General features: G+C 46.2%; 1 protein-coding gene and 1 long non-coding RNA gene across 7 annotated transcripts in view; one reads left to right on the top strand and one right to left on the bottom strand.

The window, feature by feature from the left end:
* Positions 1-304: 304 nt before the first annotated feature.
* Positions 305-18,898, bottom strand: part of MCC (MCC regulator of WNT signaling pathway) — a 377,378-nt gene continuing 358,784 nt past the window's right edge. For all 6 annotated transcript variants that reach the window (XM_016147258.2, XM_016147249.2, XM_016147267.2 and 3 more), the window contains 2 exons: positions 6,898-7,020; positions 305-5,540 (listed from right to left, as the gene is read on the bottom strand). In XM_016147258.2, the coding sequence (XP_016002744.2) occupies positions 5,360-5,540; positions 6,898-7,020 (304 nt within the window). In that variant the 3' untranslated portion in view covers positions 305-5,359. The remainder of the gene's footprint in view (positions 5,541-6,897; positions 7,021-18,898) is intronic.
* Positions 7,018-17,981, top strand: LOC118606397. The gene is made up of 3 exons (XR_004952347.1): positions 7,018-14,361; positions 14,816-14,989; positions 15,783-17,981. It is a non-coding gene; the product is annotated as an uncharacterized LOC118606397 (long non-coding RNA).

The raw sequence follows: 18,898 nt of genomic DNA, 5'->3' as shown, positions 1-18,898 counted from the left end.
CTTCCTTTTCATACCAAATTTGAAAAGGCAGCCAAATAGAATTTGGTGATAAATGGGGTTTCTTTGGCTGTTTTGACCTAATACATAGTCTTTTAGGCCCCTGTGTTGACTAAGGCTTATGAGTTAATGTGAATCATCAGAGATTTGATCATTCACCTGTTAGACACACAAATAGTATATTAGAGGACAGCTTTACACTTAAATGAACAGTTAAAGTACATCATGGGATTAGAAATATTTATTCAGAATATAAGAATGTAAAATATTATAAATGTCTCTGTATAAATAAATGGAGTTTTTTTTAAAAAAAACAACTCTATCAAATAACACAGAGTAGCTATTTTATAGCAGCTAAAACTAAAGGCATCATCTGGAAACAGCATACAAATGAAGAATCTAAAACATTACAAGGTATAGAACAGTGTTAAGTGGTAACTTTAAAATGAGACTTTGTATTCAAACAACAATACTGACAAATGCAAACTTAGTCACATGTGCTTTAATAACTGACAGTACATTCAAGCAGTTTTTCTAATAATTCAAGTGGTTTAAAAAAGCATATTTTCAAATAGGAAACTTAAATCTCATGCAAAGTAAATAAGTCTTGATAATGTCTAAAAACTCATTAGAAATAGACAAGAAGGGAACATGTTTCATTATCTTTGCATTAGGTTCAAACAAGCGGATTCGGGGCTCTCCTTCACTGGGCAGTCCTGACATGAGCACTGTAAGTGAATACTATGAGTTCTACAAACAGAACCTTTTCCACATGGATTTGATTTGCAAAAAGTGGTTGCGCAGGGACAACTGAGCAGGTCATCAGTGTGTATGTGGAGGGATTGTGTAGACAGCTTGCTCTGTTCTGAGCTGCTATTTCAGATTAGTGGATGAGTGCTTTGTATCTACCTCTACTATGGAAAAATCAAGTACTACCAGTCAAGGATATGGTTGACCAACAGCAGTAACTGGGACAGAATGATTTCTTGTTATGGTCACATGCAAAATCTCATTCAGATACAGCGTGATAGAGAATGTATCCCATAGAACTCTCAACCAAAAATGTAATTGTTTTCTGTATGTGAAACTGTCTTCCTCTCTACAGGAGTTAGCAAAACAGGAATTTATGAACACCTGCCATTCCAACTTGTACCCTTTTCCACTTTAATAGTCACTTAGTGTTCACTGATGCTGTGGTAGTAGCAGCCAACATTACATTAATTGATAATTCTGGTTCTAGTTACAAAAATTTAGTGCTTGACAGAATAAGGCATAAGCCATTAACGAATACAAATGTTATCAGACAGTAAATGTTTGAAATAGGAGAAAATTCAGAAGGCCACAGGTTCAGAGCTAACTTCACTCTGACCTATATACACACAAGCTTTCAGTTGACTAGGATTTGGACAGATTTAGTAAGAACTGTATATACAGTGGTCATAATTTTTGTAACAAGTTTTACCTCTTCCAAAGTACTGCCCCGCTTCTGAGCACTGAGTAGTTTGCAAACCTCAGTCAGAAGAGATAATTATTTCTTATTAAATAGGCCATTCCATTGGATAAGTAGAAAAATAATTGCTATGATTTAGTAGTGTCACCTGCTGCAGAAAAATAATAAAAATGTTATCGCGCCTCCCCCCTCCAAAAAAAGCCTTGGCAGTTCTATGAATACAGCCTAATTAAATGCAGAAATTTCAATCAGAGGACTCACTCCCCTTTTGGCCTTTAAAAACGGTAACTATAGCTTTGTTTGCTGCATGAAATAGGAACAACTGTAAACTGAGTTAACATGAAATTTGTATTTTAGTTTCATGGATGAGACAGTTATGTATTTGGAAATAATTTAAAGCTTTTTGGAACCTTATGACTTTCAGAAGTCATTCATAAAAGTTTCTTTTTCATCACTTAAAACACGACAAGCATGATACCCTAAAATGTTGAGATGTTTAAGTTTTAATAATTGATGAATTAATTTCAGGATAATTTGCAGGCCATAGGAAAACACCATTAGAAGGGAACAGGCAACTATGGTGGTTCTTATTGCATGGCAGTTCAGCCCAGATCAGGTAACCATTGGACATTTTTTTTCATTTGAAATGTAATCTCTATGCACCTAGGAACTAGGAGACTTTCAAGTTTTTCTTAGAGTAGTAAAATCCTTATAAGCCTCATCCTAACAGTTTTTAAGAAAAAGCCTTCTAGGCTTTAATTTGGATTGCCTTCTGAGTAGCAGAATGTCAAAGCTCTAATTTAAAGTTCTCGGAGGTCCCTGTAAAGTATTGCTGTAGGCTCAGAGGAAATCTTAGTAAGAAGTGCATGTATCTCAAAGGAAAATTAAGCAATTATGTTTAACTGACATTTAATTTTTTATTATTAACCTAAGATTCTAGTTTTAGGCAGCATGGATAATAACTTCAGAAACCTGACATGCCAGCAGAAGAGAGTGAGTATGAAACAGTTAATTATCTGCATTGGCAATGACGAGACATCTAGTGTCCCTCTGGGGCTAGAGTGTGAGGAGTAGGGAGGGCGTGATAAATCGCAGCTATCTGATGACGTAAGATATTTAATCAATTTTTGGTGAAAGTCTCTAAGAGGAATCTTACCGGCTATAAGTCCATGGCAGTTTTGGAACCTGTGCATTTGGGGTTTGGCAGAATATCAGATCCCGTTGGTAGCCTCACGTCGATGGCACTGCAGCTACATACAGAAGTCTCTTTCGCCTGTGATTTTTGCCTCAATTCAGTGGTGGGAAATACAGTCCAGAAAAACTGAAATGGGTCCTGTCTTCCCAAGCCCATTTCTCTAAGAGGCAAAAACTGAACTCTGAACAGAGATGGTAACTGCCTAAAAAGGGTAAGTAACCACCGAGCAAACTGGAAGAAAACAAAAATATGGAAGTCTGAAGGTTTTTAACCTAATACAAGTTAGAATTAAGATCACCGTTTTCCCTTGATGGAGATACAAACCAGTTCCTACTCAGAAAAAATAAGGTTATAAAAAAGGAAAATTATCCAGATTACCTGCAATCATTTACTAAGCAATGCAATTTTAGTAGGCCCAACAATTAACATAACCAAGTACCTACTTACTGGTTCACATTCAACAAGGATTGTCCTAGGGAATATTTGAAAAATACGAGGAAAGGAAAACCATCTATTTAATAGCTTTTTTATTCTACATATTTATAAAAGTAACAGTTTCACTAGGGAAATAGTTTTCACCCATTCACCACATATTTTAAAAAGTACTTTGTCGAAGTATAAACTCAAACAAAATGAGGCCAGGTAGGATCAGTAAATACAGGGGCTCTTAGTGGAAGAGCCGAGACCTTCTGGGTCTGGAGGGCTTACGTGACCCTACAAGGGTGTGTTCTCTGTTCGAACGTGGAGCAAGAATGGTAGACGGGTTAGCAGACAGCATTTATTCCTGCATCAGCTACACCTCTTTACAGTGGTGCATGAAAACCAAAACCTTTGATGCCTCTTCAGTCACAGGAGAAAGCCATAGTTTCCCACCCTGCACAGTCCCAGTTTGCACAGGGGAGGACATTTCTATAGGAAAGCTGAGAAAATGGGGGGGGAAACCATGATTTTGTCTATTAAATGTTTTTTTTTTTGCTTGTACTTTTCAGTCAAAATATTTTCCTTGTGACAAAATGAAATTTTACCCAAAGAATAAACTTAACAACAAAAAAAATCATAAGAACCAACTTTGACTAAATGATAGACTCATAACAGAAGCCATTGGGCACTTTCACAGTGATCAAAGCACCTAAGAGCTGGTCCTTGCAGACTGATACCAGTTGACTGTGAAGACAGGGCAGCCTTGCTGCTTACCTGAGAAAGTAAGTTGGTTGCTTTTGGGGTAAAACTGCCCTCCAAGGTGGTGGCTAGAGTGTCCTTCCCCACAGTGCAGAAGGCTGAGGAACTAGTATCATGCTCTCTGAAAACACATTTAGTTCATGGACATGGAGACTCTAATGCAACGACATGGTCATAAGCACAACGCTGTGAACTGTGGCACTAGGACGTTTCTCATAGGGCACTTTGGGTGGATCTTCAGGTGCTACAGAATAAATGGCAAGTCCTTTAAATACGTTAGCGTAGGGCAACTACAGAAGAAAGTGAAAGAGTAAAACAGTGAAGGTTATAGCAGGAAAGGGATAATGAATTTAAGACGGAAGCCCTTCCTGAAAGAGTTCTGATATGCTGGTCCTGGCCAGCGTTGTCAGCGTTTGGTTTGAAATGTAACCTAAGCACTATATGCTAAACCATCATCAAGTCTCAGGGCGGGGTGGGGGCTCAATGAGAACCAGTCCTTCCTCCCCTTCGTTATAGTAGGGGCAGTTTGGAACTGGTGGTTCAGTAGCAATTTCTTAAATAGGTGGGGTCAGTCTGCAAATATCTATTCAGTGTCCTGCCTCTTGCCCTTAAAAGAAATAGAGGCAGGTCCAGCGCTCCCTACACATACTTATGTGGATGAGCTTTGTTCGGTGCAGAACAGCAGTGATGTAGTTCCTGGGGGCGGGGGGGAGCAGAGCGGGGGCCATAATGATACTCCTCTGCTCTCGAAGAAACTGGGTGAAATTTTAGTTTCACTATACATAGCAACGGGATGCGCTCACTCTAAGCCCTGACCATCAATAAGGTTCCACTTGGGGGTGGGAGGGGGTGGGGCGGGGGGCAGAGTCAGAAGAGGGTTTCCTGACCAGGGCTGCTCTCCCTGTAACTTACCCAAGACTGGAAGTAGCCCTGTGTATCAGTCTCCTGTCATCTTCCTCCCAGAGCAGCTCTGAGTGACATGTCGCCTGTATCTTAGAGTTGATACATGGGACTTGAAAACCAAAGCCTGGTTGCAACAGGCGAATCCCAATGCAAAGACAAATACGCACTGGGGTGTGTGTGTGTGTGTGTGTCAGTTATCCCCTGAAGAAGGAAAGAGGAGAAACGGGACGCTAGAGAGAAGGTTACTGTCTAATGAACAGAAGGAAAGAATGGAAAATCTTATAAAACAAATGCCTGGGACACCACTGCTGCACGATCTGCAGAACAGAAAAGGTGGGAGAGCGACAGAGCCAGTGCTGAGAGCAGAAGCAAGGCCTGCGAGCATGGCACGCAGAGCAGGTATTTACACGCCGTCCACGGCTCCGGGAGGGGAGGAGCAGGTTCTTCTGAATACAGGCTGCACCAGAGCCACTCCCCCCGGGGCTGAGTCCATGGCACTCCATTGTCCAAGTGCTGACCTACCTGCCAGCTCTCCCTTTTCTCATTCTCCCAGCAGGGACTCCGTCCCTCGGAGCCTTTTCTCTCGGTGACCTGCTTTTGCTTCCATGGGCAGAACTTTGGTGCCTGAGTGCCAATTAAAGTGAAGTTTCATTGGTGTGTGGCCTTGAGTTCTCCTCCTCCAGCAGAGCTATTCTTTGCTTGAGCATCCTCACTTGGGTCTCGTGTCTTTCCACCATGGCCATCATCTGAGACTCCAGCTTCTTCAGTTTGTTCTGATGCTTCTTCTTTGCTTTCTCATAGGCAGCCACCAGGTTGCTATGTGGGAACGGAGGGAAATGAGAATGAAGATTTTAAATAGCACTGCGATGCACACTGTCCTGACCACTCACTGGTAACCAGGTCGGTAAGCACCACTTTGAAGAAACAGGTTACTCAGCCTCTTCAGTAAGAATGTGAAATCAAGTGGTTAGTATTTCAACACTCAGGGGCATTCATCTATTGGCTTAACCATGGTTCATTCAGCCATACTTCTAGATGCTTGTCATTAACATATGAAGACAGTCCAAACTAGCTAGCCACATCCAAAATAGATAAGCAGAAAAGGAAGCTGAATTCGAGAAATCTGTCATTTATTCGAGAAATCTGTCATTTAAATAGTGTGTCCACTTGCTGTTCCTAGGTGCTATGGGAGAAGGGTGCCTCACCTTGGGTGGGGGCAGAGAGCCTCCCATGTATTCCCTTTATGCTTTGGGCTAGTGAGAGTCACAACACACAAGCCATACATTGGCTAATGCTGCCAGAATACAGGCCTCTGAACTGTGCCCCCCTCCCCCCCACCGGGAGCCTGGTGGGAAGAGGGCAGTGGTTGAGCCTAGGGCTAGGTAAGTCCTGATACCCTCTCTGGTCTAAAATAGCACCCCAGATCCCTTTTGTGTACAGCCAGGTTCTCAAAAGTGTGGCCCGAGGACCGACCCCTGGGAATTCTCAAAGCCCTCTCAAGGGAGGTCTGTGAGGTCCCGTCTTTTCTGCCTACAATCTATATGAAGCTGGGTTTTTTGATAACAAAACAATATGTTGCCTGTAGAAGTAGATGTGGAATCCAGCAGTCTTCTATTCAGCCCATTAGAGATTTGCAAAATTGTAAAGACAGTGCCAGTGTTCTTTTTGTAAGTTATTTTTAAATAAATGCCATTTGTATTACATGTAGTGAATTTGTTTAATAAATGAATAGAAACTTGAAATATTTTGTCTGTTTTTTATGAGTATAAATGGGTCCTGAGCCCCCAAAGTTTGAGACTGCTGTCTTAGAGCAGTACTTCCTGAAGTATTCTACCGGATATTAAATGTTGCTCAAATAAAAGGTGCTGGAGCCACTTTTGTTTGGAAAACATTGTCTTAAACAGATTTTAAAAATGGTGTGACTTCAGAACATTCACTGTATGAAGCATTGAGAGGATGGACCACACCTGGTAGGCTTTGTTTCCCAAGCACGTTTGTCCTAAGGACTTGCCTTTACCAAGCATTTCTTAGGTTTCGATGGAACACTTGGGGAATTTTTGCCATAGGAAGACCAGGCTAAGGTGAGGACTCACCATCCCAAGAATAGTTCCCAGCAGTTATGGAAACACCCTGGTATATGAGGCCAAGTACCATTGGGGATTGGGGATTTTACCTGTTGGCTCGCTTTAGGTCATTGACAAACTCCGCTGATTGCTGGTGTCGGATTTCACTGCTCTTGGTGAGTCTTTCCAGGGCACTCACCAACTCTTGAACTCTGGCCTTTAACTTCTTTTCTCTGTGTCAAAGAGATGAATACCGTGAGCGACCTGAGATGATGGTGGAGGTGGATGCTACCCTAGAAGTGGTGGCAGGAAGGTTTTGCTCACCCAGGAAAAAGGCAGGGGTACAGGAAGGAAGGTTAGTATCAGCGGGCACAAGAGCTCCCTTCCCCCTCCACACCTCACCACAGTGCTCTGGAAGGTAGGCAAGCCTGCTTTCTTTAATGAGAAGGGCCCTTAGAGATCTTGTGTCACAAAGGAACAAGAAAAGGCAGTTGTTTCTAGTCTTCCAGGTGGGGAAACAGCTAATCCAGTTCTTTCTGCCACGGGCATGCCAGATGCGGCCTGACCACAAAACCCTGTCTCCACACCCTTTTCCAAGTGTCTAAGCATCTCCTGAACCACTCAAGGATATGAGAACAAACCTTGTTCTGGGAGGCCTACCTTAGACAAATCTCTACTCACTGAAATTCACATGATCTTATTTTGCAAAAAAAAAAAAAAAAAAAGAATTGATATACTAATTTTAAAGGTCCTTGTTTCCCTTTAAAGTACATAAGTTATATTTGCACCTTGACTCCTCCATTCCATGGGTTAAAGTTCCGTGAACTCTTTAATAGGACAGTAACTCAGTCCGGCTTTGGAGTCAGTTTTGGGAGGGTTCTGGTGTCCATTCAGCTTACTGCCTCCCTCTGATTCCCACAGGAGCCCACGGTCCAGGCAGGGCAACAATGACCACCCTGCCTTGCCCCTGTCACACGCAGTGTCACTCGGTGTAGTGTCGACATGTGTCACAGCACAAGCCACAGTGATCTGATTTATGTATTTGAACTCAGTGGGCTCCCCCATTGGCATGTGGGCTCTTGGGAAGCATGTAATGTAGGGAGGAGGCAAGAGAATTAAATGTTAAATCAAGCCATATTGAAACTGCAATGTGCTGATCAGCCCTGCAGCCAGGCCAGGAGGAAGCCTTCAGGTTTCTGCTGGATTACTAACAGCCCATTCTCCGCACCTGTGAAGGGGAAACGGGAACCAAGAATCATTCCGTATAGCTAAAATCATGGGGAACCTAAGGATTACAGGCTAGGAGCTACAGGGGACCTTACACTGTACACACACTTTTCAGGCTACACAGCCTTCCCCTTCCTCTTCCTCACTCTAACTTTGGCATGTGTGTTGAATTCTTCACTCTCCACCAAAGGACCCTCTTCTCAGTACAGGGTTTGGTCTCCCTGTCACCTGGGGAGATTTGCCCTGTCCTGCAACACAAGGACCCTACTTGGTCTGCTGCTTCCCCCATGTACCCCCAGTGCTGAGCACCATGTCTGGGTGACAGCTTCTCAGTGACAGTGGTGGCTGAAGCAGCTTCAGAACAATGCATTGAGGGTATTTGGTTCCTCGGAGCATACTAAAAAACCCAGCTTTATGGAAGAAATTCCTCTAGAAAGAACTCACTGCGAGAGTATGAGGAATGTAAATTATCCCATTTTGGAAGGTAATTTGGCAGTATCCTGCAAAATGAAAAATGAACACATCCCTTTTCAAAGCAACTTGACTTCTAGGAATTGTTCTTACAGAAATAGGAGTGTAGTGTCTAAAGATACGTGAGATTACATTTACTTTAACACTGGTTACAGCAGCTACGAGTGGGAAACTACCAGGGGGCTGGTTAAGGCATATCCACTGCTCTGCAACGTAAAAAAGCAGATCGAATGTACTGGCATGGAAGGGCATCTGCTACAGTGCCAAGTGAAAAGAGTGAGTTCTATGAGATGTCATTTTTGCAAAAACAACGAAAAATCTGAATGCGAATAGCTGATTAGCAAGAGACCAGAAGGCTAAACACTCAACAAAAGTTAACTCACAGAAGGGAGATGACGACGGAAAGCCTTCATTTTCTACCTTACTGGCTTTTGCCCTGCTTGAATTTTTTATAACTTTTTATGCTTTTGTAAAGTATGTGAGATGAATCTCAGTGCCTATGCCTCCTGTAGGAGGGGCATGGGAGGGGTGTGACCTGGGGTGGGTGGAGGACTCTCAGGTGATGGTTCAGCAGCTGGTTCTTCCTTTTCAAATCTTTTATGTTTTTGTTTCCAGCTGCTGTAAGTGCAAGTCAAGCTTTCCAAAATGAATAATAAAGGAACTGCAATGCAATAATCCAGGCCTGCTTTTATGAGTGAGGATAGAGGGGGAAAGATCTTTTCAAGTGAAACATAATCACCAACAGAAAGTGCTATGAGTCATTCTTCAGGGGAGTCCTCCCTCCCTCCCTAAGCTAAGCACAGGCTGCACAGGCTCCCCGCGTGTCTCCCGCTCGCAGAGGGATGCAGGTTTCCCCCATGCCCTCAGCCTTCCAGGCAGCCCTCTGTCAGCTGAGGAAGGTTAGGAAAACTTGATTTTTTCCCCCCTTCCCTCTCTAAAAAGGATAGAAAAGGGTTATTTGTCCTACATTTTGTTACCGTTTTGCTGCTTTTATCTTTCATCCTCAAGTTGATTAATAGTGCAAAGGGAAAAGATTGTGAAGAGAATTTAAAATCTCACCATAAACTCAATAAATTCACAAAAAAACTTCCCAGAGCAACTGCATCCACACCCCTGCCCCACCCTGCAGACGGGAGGGGTATGGAAATCCCAGTTCACCCAAAACAAAGGGCTTTCTTCCCCAGCACCCAGGCCCGGAGGGACCAGAGTGAACTTACCAGTCCCGGCAGGCTCTAATGGAGGCCAGAACCCAGGAAGACAGGAGAGGCCCTCCCAGGGCCTGCCCGACCGACCGCAGCTAGGGCTGGATGAGGGGGAGCCACCACCAGGAGCTGAGAAAACTCCCTAGTCCTTAGAAAGGAGGAGGGCAGCGAACTACTCAAAGTGCAGGACACAACTATGGTGCTGATTTATTTAATGATATACAGGCCGAACCTCAAACTTAAACCTAAAATGCGGGTTACTTAGCCTGTTTTCATTTGAGCCAGGCAGATGCCTACAGAAAGTCATGCCTCCAGTGTTGCTCAGCTGGACAGAAACCAATACTAAACCACTGAAGTAACAACTCTAGACCCAGGCCTCCTACGGGGCAGCCAGAGCCTGGGGTGGCCACTTGAGCATTTGAAATGTGGCTGGTTCGAATTCAGACGTGCTCTAGGTATAAAACACACACTGCGATTTGAGGACTTAATATGAAAGAATGTAGAGTATCTCGATTTTAAACATATTACATATTGAAATAGTGTTTTGGGTATATGGGATTAAATATGTTACACTTTATTTTTTTTTACACTTCTAAATGAGGCTACTAGAAAACTTAAAATTACACATGTGGCTTACACTCGTGACTCCTGTGACAATGCTGTTTCAGAGCACGCGTTTACAGTAACAGGACCAGGTGTGTCCCCAGATTCTGATGCACTAGGTTTCGGTTGAGATCCAGGAACTGCAGTTTAAGAAGTGCCCTAGGTGATTCTTATTATTGGGCAAATTTGGGAATCTGGTAAGGCGGAAGGGCTCTTCACCTGGGTCTGTGAATGAACTTGCTGCGGTCTCGGAACTCTCAATCTACCTGCACGGTTCCACGCACGGCAACCGTCCCTGAAGTCTACGGCCTCCCTCAGCTGCTTGAAGCACGACCTGGAGAAGAGCCATGTGCCTGCGAACAATCCAGGTCACTTTGGAAACTCAACCATTCGCGTCCTGTTTCTTCTAGTTCCTAATTCGAATTTGCTTCTTCGGCTAAGGAAGAATTTGTACTGTGGCAGCCTGACCTCTCCTGACCATTTCCTGCTCTATCTGGTTAGTTCCTGACTGCACCCTCCATCCCAAGACTCTCAGGCTGATGAGGTAGTGCGAAAACCCACTTAAACGATTAAGCCGTTTTCCTTATAGGTTGACAGACGATCAATGTTCTCCTTACGTTCTCCTTCCTTCTATGGAATATCTATAGCTGTGTAGCAGTGCGGGAGTACAAGATGCTATAAGACCGCCCGCCATGGTACAATAGCGGCTCAGCCTTTGGATAAGAATCCGCTGAGCTGGTGCTGGCGTCAATACACGCTGCTTCCCGCTTATAGCCTCGGTGTCCCGTCTCTCTGTTCGAGAATCCTACAACAATATAGTTTGCCTAGGTAAGATAATAAGGCTAACACGAGCACTTTCACAGGCTGCACACAGATGAGAAAGTAAAAATTAAACACTACCTGTTCCATTTGCCCTCTCAATAGTAAGACATTCCTACACTATTTTCCGGAGTGTCCAGAACCATGTAATCCCTTCTTCCCTTCCTGGTGTTTTCAGTCAAGACATATGTCTATATCATCAAGTAAAAAGACGATGCTGGATTACCTTTGCTATGGACACCCAAGTCACCTGGCACACACATGGATTTCAGCTACCGGTCTTGGTCTTCCCACTTTACCGAAAACGAAGGTTATTTCTGGTCACAAAAGGTCCTATGAATATCACTCTAACCACACAGCCAGGAAAGCACTTTCTTCTCTTTTTAACTGACAACAGTTCTGGGCAATGGCATATACACAGTGCCTCTGCAAGGCGGACTGCCGGTGGCAGTTTGCAGGTGGTAAGAAAAAGCAGGTGGCTTGCTAGGGAGCTGCACAGGAGACCGAGGTATGCGACCCTCTGCGGTGGTGCCGGTCGGTGTGCCCGGGGCCTGGAAGCAGGGCCCTTCGAGACATCAGGGAAGAGGTTGAACTCTCCCTGAAATAAACAGGCCATCAGCAGTCTTTTATCACAAAGTCCAAGTGCGGAGCTGAGGGAGTCAACAGGGCGAGAGCCGCCTGGCCTTGATGAGGTAGTGAGTGGCTCTGCAGCCACCAGGAACTTCTCAGAGGAGCTGTGATCAAACCAGACCACGGGGAGTGACAGCCACAAGGTCTGGAATTTCTTGGCAATCGCTTATCACGTGGAATTGGTCCCGGAGAGAATCGTCTGCATGTGCAGTTTCTCCTCACCTTCCATTTACTTTTACCCTGACCAGGCTTCTGTCTGCCCTGGAACTGCTCGTGAGGTCACCAATGATCGCGGTGTTGTTGCATTTCAGGTCCCACTGTGCGATCTTCCTGTCTAGATTTTACCCTGTCTTGCCGGCTGTTCCTTGAGTCTCCTGCATTGACTCCTCCTTGCTCTCTGCTCTGCTCCAACTCCTAATACTCGGAGTATTTAGGACTTGGCCCTGGACTATACTCTACAGCCTACCCTTTCTTTACTTGATTCTCTCCATTCCCATTTATTTTCCTAAAAACATGCTAAAAACTTCCAAATCTTTATCTCCGGGCCTTTCCTCAGATCCCCGGACTTGTCTATTTGGCATGTCTACTTACTAGGCATCTCCGATTAAACACGTCCAAAGTAGGACTTTTGGGATGACACCCCCTCGCCCTCGCCAATCCACTCTTGCTCCCTTGCCAGCAAATGGCAACACCATTCACCCAGTTCCTGACCCTAGTCTTGAGTCAGCCATCAAGCCCCCTTTCCCTCGTCCTCCATGTCCACTCAACAGCAAACCTCATCTACCTAATCCCGTCTTCTCTCCATTTATGCCACCAACATCTAGGGCCATTGGTTCTCACCCAGATAACCACCGAGCCTCCTATTGGCTTCTCTGCTGTACCTCTGCACCCGTTAGTTTGGTTTTCACAGAGCAGCCAGAAGAACTTTTCCATATGACAAATTGGATCATATTACTGCCCTTCAGTGCCTTCCACCTGCACCTGAAATAAAGCCTGTGGTCTTACTTTGCCCTACACGGCCCTGCTCAACCGTCCGCTGTCTACCGGTCTTTGGCGTCCCCCTCCGCGTTGCATGCTGGAATTCTATGAGTTCTCAGCGCCCACCAAGCTCCTTCCCCCCGCATGGCCCTGTGCAGTCGGTTCCCTCTGCTTGGGAGGTACTTCTTTCACTCAGCTACTTTTCCTCTTCATTTCAACTTAAATGATACCTCCTCAGAGAAGCCCACCCATCTAAACAAATGTCCCAGAGTCATGACATCATAGCACTCTGTCATTTCCTCCGTGTTGTTCATTGCAATCTATATTTAATTCTTAAACATCTTCACAGTGACTCTATCCATCGCCCTATTTATTTCCTTCATGGTAAACATCACACTCTATAACTACTTATTATTTGTTTGAAAATCTAGGCAGTGGGATGACAGCTGTCTCTAAGTCCTTCACAAGGATAAAGTTACTTAACTTTCAAAGGTCTTCAAGGTCAGTACTATTATCATTCTAATGTTATAAAGAGGAACTTGCCGATAACCTGTGGAGCTGCCCAGGAATACACCTGTAGAGCCTGTGCACCTCAGTGTCTCGCAGGACACTGTCACCAACGACGGGCGGGCAGTAAGACCTCTGGTGCAGAGCACAGGCCTGCAGAACCACGACCGTCCCCAGAGGACGACGCTCCACTGCAGGTACGTTTGCGTGTGGCTGACTTTTTGCCAGGAGTAGCAGCAAGATGATGGTAACAAGACTTTATCTTTTTTGGCCCAGATTTTCCCATAAACATGTTTCTTGCCCAGGAACCGTATACGTAGCGGTCACAGACGTGCCACTGCCTTTGCCTATGGCTGCAGGCTGCTCTCCATCACTCTGCTTTTCTAAGATCCCAGGTAGGGCCTTCTGTCTGAGCTTTCTACCCAAGCGATGCCCACCTCAAGCCCCGGAACGAGCCTCAGTCTTTACCCAAGCCCTTGCAGGAGCTCAGCTGTCTGTTAGGTGATAATGAACTCACAGGTGCACTTTGTCTTCCATTAACGTCCCACAGACCCATATGCATTTGTGGCATTCCAAGCGCAATTTCCACTGCCTGATTGCTATTATAAATTAGTCAAATGCGAAGAATCAGCAAGTGCAAGTTCATAAAACAGCACCTTTTAAAATAATGGTCCTTCTACTAATAAAGCGGTGAAGATTCTGCTGTGTGTCCGACCAGTGGGGGCTCCTCTGTAAGAGGACCCACTCAGTTCCCTCTTTATTTAATTCTACTATCTGTATGACTCAAACACAGCGTTAATCCATCGCCACAGAAATAGGGACCAGTCGGTGCCATCTTTTCTCCCTCATGGCCAAATGTTGGTTCCTACGAGTCGAAAAGATTTCTGGAGCTTGGCAGACACTGTTGGAACTTGGGCTTGTTCCGACATGTCCAAGTTCCAAAAGTGTCTGCCAAGCTCTAGAAACCTTTTCGACATGTTGGAACAAGCCTCTGAGGAGGGTTGCTGTGGTTTGTTCTAAGGCTCCTTAACAACTGAGTGCTCTGTGGGCCGTTGATGGATGGAGAGTGGTCAGTACCCCCAGGGGTTTGGGGAAGAGCAGGATGATGGCAGAGGTGACTGAGGATGCTTCAGGACGGTGAGCGTCTTACTGGAGGGGATGAGGAGGCAGGGCTCGCAGGTTGGGAGAGCCGGGGGACAAAGTGAAGGGCATCCTCTTGGAAAGATGAATTGTCCTGAGTGACCAGACTACAGATTATATATGGGAAACACTTGAAATATGGGCTAGGAAGTTAAGCTAGGGACCCACAGACAATCGTGAAGGCCAAGCCATTGAAGGTGCTTCTGCAGAGCAGAAGTGTGCTTTGAGCTATTTCTGGTGGCAGAACAAGATGAGACTAACAGCGGAATGACCCATCAGTATGTTACTCCAAGAGTTCTGAGCAGCCGAGGGCTAAACTTAGAAGAAGGCGATACAAATGGAAAGGAATGGATGAGATTTTAAGGGAAAACACAATCTGATCTGCTAACAAGCGGTAGAGAAAACTTGTAAGCCTGGATCATTAGAAGAATGTAATTTTTAACATGAATAGGAATTCTGAAGCAGAGGGCACCATCAAATGGCAGGAGGCAACAGACGAGAATTTGTTTCGGGTGTGCTGCGTTTGCGGCCCCGGCATGATACTAGGGTGGCGACGTGCTGTGGGCAGAGAGAGATGAGGCTGCGATAATTGAGGGACCATGTGGAAGGAACAAAGCTATCGGAGGTGAGGTCCTCTACCTGGGTGAGTAAGCCATGATCCCTGCCCCAAGGGCATCTCCTGGGGTTGGGGGGGTGGTGGCGGGTGCGATGATAAAAGGGAGGGAGGAAAGGAATGGAACCAGGCACAGAAGAAACAGAGCAATGATGGGTTCTATAACAGAGGAAATTCAGGGTACACAGGAATAACAACAACAACAAAAATGCGGTGTGTATGGAGTGGTGGTATCATTTTTGCTTGAAGGCAGAAGAAGGAGCTATCCAGACACATTTTATAGACAGGTGGCATTACAGTTTATAGACTGATGTGAGTGTTTGGGGTGTGGGCTTGGGTGGGGTGAGGGCAGGAGTCACGGCCCAGAGGCACAACGGAGCACTGGTCTGGTTGTAGCTCAGGGCGGGAGGGGGCAGGTGACAGAGGCAAGGGCAGAGAAGCAGGCAGGGCCAGACTTGCTGAAGAACTTGGACATGGGCAGCTGGAGTCACTGAGAGGTTTAAGTGATGAGGTGTAGTGGTCAGTATTCTAAAGCGGTTCCCAAAATATTGGCCCCTTAGTGTAGTACACACACCCCTCAGTTACTCAATCAAACACTAATCTAGGTGCTGATATAGGGCCCCAAAACAATGTTAAGGGGTGATTATTCCAGGTTGACCTGATCGAATTAGGGGAGCCCTTAAAAAGGACAGGACTCTTTCCGGAAAGAGATCTGACGCAGATAAGGGATTAATGAGAGGGAGGTTCTTGTTGCCGGTTTTGAGGATGGAGGGGCCTGTGCAGAAGGAATGCGGACCACCTGTAGGAGCTGAGTTACTGCTGGCCAACAGCCAGCAAGAAAATGGACCTCAGCCCTGCAGCCACAAGGAGCGGAGTTCTGCCAACAGGCAGAACAGGTTCGGAAGCATATTCTTCCCAAGAGCCTCCAGAGGAGAGCACGGCCTGGATGACACCTCGATGGCAGCCCTGCAAGACCTTCAGCGGAGAAGCCAGCCACGCTGTGCCCATATTTCTAGCCCACAGACACCAGGAGCTAATAAATGGGCATCGTTTTAAGCCTCTAAGCTTGTGCTAATTTGTTACACAGCAATGAAACGCCAGTATGGGGGTGACCATCAGATTTGCATCTTACAAAGTTTCTCTGTGACCCTGAAACAGTCCCCCCTTGTATTGGGTCATTGTCAGGAGCACACAGATGTCTCCGTTCTTAGGAAGAGTTCCTCGACAGTCCCGCTTCCTGGACGGCAGCACCTGTCACCACCAGGGCCGGAGTTTGGTGTCGCCCAACGGCAGGGGAGGGGGAGGGATGACAGTACAGAAGTCCAGGTAGCATTTTCTCTGTTCTTCCTCATTGATGCAGTGAAGAATCACAGGTCAGTGAGGTTTAGAAAAGATTTTAGAAAGACAAAGGAGGTACATGGTCCCAGTGAAGAGCCGTAACAGAGCACTGTTACAAAGGGGCCACAAAAAGGCCACAAAAGGCCACAACGAGACCCAGAAGTGGGAATATCTGCCTTATATTTGGGCTGTGATGGGTGGTTCCAAAGGCGTTCCTAGGTGATGGGCAAGTGAGGTCATTTTGATTGACACCTGGCTGCAATATAACTCTGCCTGGCGTGCACGTGTGAATCCAGAATTCTACTACCATTGGGGTGTTCTTCGGGGTGGTCTCTAGGCTGGGCCCCTATTCCTGTGGTCCCCCCTGCTGCTCTTGTCTGACTAGCTACTTAACACCTCTCCAACCAGCTGTCTCCACTCCTTGCCTCTCCCCTTCGCCCACTGTAATGTGAAGTGGTTGGACTCCTTGCTCTGAAACACTTTCTTTGACTTCCGTGTCCCCTGCTGGTGGATGTCAAGGTCTGTCATCTGCAGTTTCTCCCCTCACTAGTACTTCAAACAGCAGCGGAGGCCCACGGGCTAGGCCGAATGAGGTGGTTCCACTCCGTCTCTTTAAATTCTGAGACGCCGCCTTGTGTGCCTTCCTACCTGGGGCATGACTAGGTCCTCCCGATCTGGTCTCTTGTGACCACACGAATCGGCCAGGGCCCACCTGCCCCGAATGTCCCCTGACAGGGATCTGACACGCAGCCCTCTCCATGCAGCGGTGACCTGCTTGTCACTCATCAGCAAGATAAAAGGAAGTCCATGCACTTCTCCTCCTGCTTGATGAGTTGGCCACATCCTGTCCCTAAAAAAGAGTGGCTACTATGATTTGTTGACTGCCTTGACCTAGCATTTTACAGGACCATCTGGCACACATGCAGACACACGTGGCAGATCCCAGGTCCCTAAAAGCCTTAGCAGAGCCCCCAGTGGGCCAGTGACTAAGCGACCACGGCCTCCTGCAGAAGCGGGCGGCTGACCTCTGCTGGTGGCTGTGTGGCAGCTGGAGCCAAGTCCTGATCCCCTACTGAGTGAGGTGCTGCCCTGCTTCGGGACCCAGTTACAGATGCTGCTTCTCACCCTCCCTGACTATTCCCTGTCTCCCGGCACTGAGGAGCACAGCGTCCTTATCTTTTAACCAATACAACCTGGGGTCTGTGGGATTGAAGGAGTCTGTCCCCATCCCTGGCACTTCATTTGCCCCTAGCATTTGGTGGACAGCTGTGCGGCTATGAACCAGGAGTGCGGAGGCTCCCGTGTGCCCAGACCATACACACTATGGTGCGTAGATTCTTCAAGTGAGCCCGTGCAAGTGGGCTCAGCTCACACTCATCTGTAAGCAAACCTCCGCCAGCACACGCGGCCCCGCAGAGGAGGTGGAGGCACGCGATTCTGCACTGCCTCACTGTGTGACCTTGGGAAACCACTCAGCCTTGCTGTGCCAGTCCCCGCCCCCAACCCTCACGTGGAGAACACCACCTGCTCCTCACTGCCTCTCGAGACTATGACAGAGACGAGACAGCATGGCCTGCTCCTCTCAGCTGCGGTCAAGTCCCCAGGGCGGGCTGCACAAAACCATGTAAGTATAAAGAAGAGGCATTTCTGAAAATTCAGTCTCCTTAACTGCACATTCATAGTTTACTTCTTTGGTACGAAGATCAGCTAAATTTTACTAGGACAAAGAGCAAGAGAGGGATCTGAGATGCAGACGGGTTTTGTGGCATGCAGCCTGTGTGGACAACAGCAAAAATAAGCCACCCAGATAAGAAGAGCCTTCATGCGCAAAACCAGAAACCTGGTCTTCCAGACGGTTTGATGGCAATACCAGAGCCAATAAACCACAATAAATGTTTACAGAAGTGGAGGGATCGAAATCAGGCCAGATGGAGGCTATACGGTAAATGTGTGATTGCACGGAACCCTGGTTTTGTTCCAAACAGAAGGCTGGGAGAAGATACAGTAAGAAAGCAGGGTGGGCTGGCAAGGTCGGGGAGAGATGAGGCTGGGATGGGGCAGGAATCTAGAGCCGGTGACTGAAATGTCACAAGGCACCTTCTTTAGAGGTGGCTTGTTCTCCTCAAGTAAAGGCCACTGCATAGTCTCTTCCCCCTCTCCTCCCTGCACCTGCTCTCTTGAATCTAAATACCTGGGCCCACAAATTCATTTCTGAAGGGAGAAATATTTCTGAAAATCCTGGGAAGTTTCCCTCATCTGATTTCGACCACTAGCTCAGTGGTGATTTAATACCATCAAAGATGGTATTAGTTTCCACTTGATTTTTAAAAATAAAAACATTCCCAAACTTCAGCCCTCAGGTATTTGTATTATATACCCTCATGAAATGATTATTTCAGTTTCTACAGTATAATTGTATCATTGTCCTTTTTCCTGTAGCCCTGTGGGTTCTTTCTTGGCTTCATATCTCTGGGTCTTGATTAGAAATCCATGCTAACCGGCTCAAGGCTGGTTATTGGAAATCCATGGTGACTGACAGAGCAAATGAAATCTCTTTGTGTTGAGTCAGCAGAACCTGCATCC

This window comes from Rousettus aegyptiacus, unplaced genomic scaffold, assembly GCF_014176215.1.
Source record: "Rousettus aegyptiacus isolate mRouAeg1 unplaced genomic scaffold, mRouAeg1.p scaffold_m13_p_8, whole genome shotgun sequence".
In the NCBI taxonomy this organism is placed as follows: Eukaryota; Metazoa; Chordata; class Mammalia; order Chiroptera; family Pteropodidae; genus Rousettus; species Rousettus aegyptiacus.
Note: the sequence above shows the minus strand (reverse complement) of the source record. Positions and strands in the feature narration are given on the sequence as shown.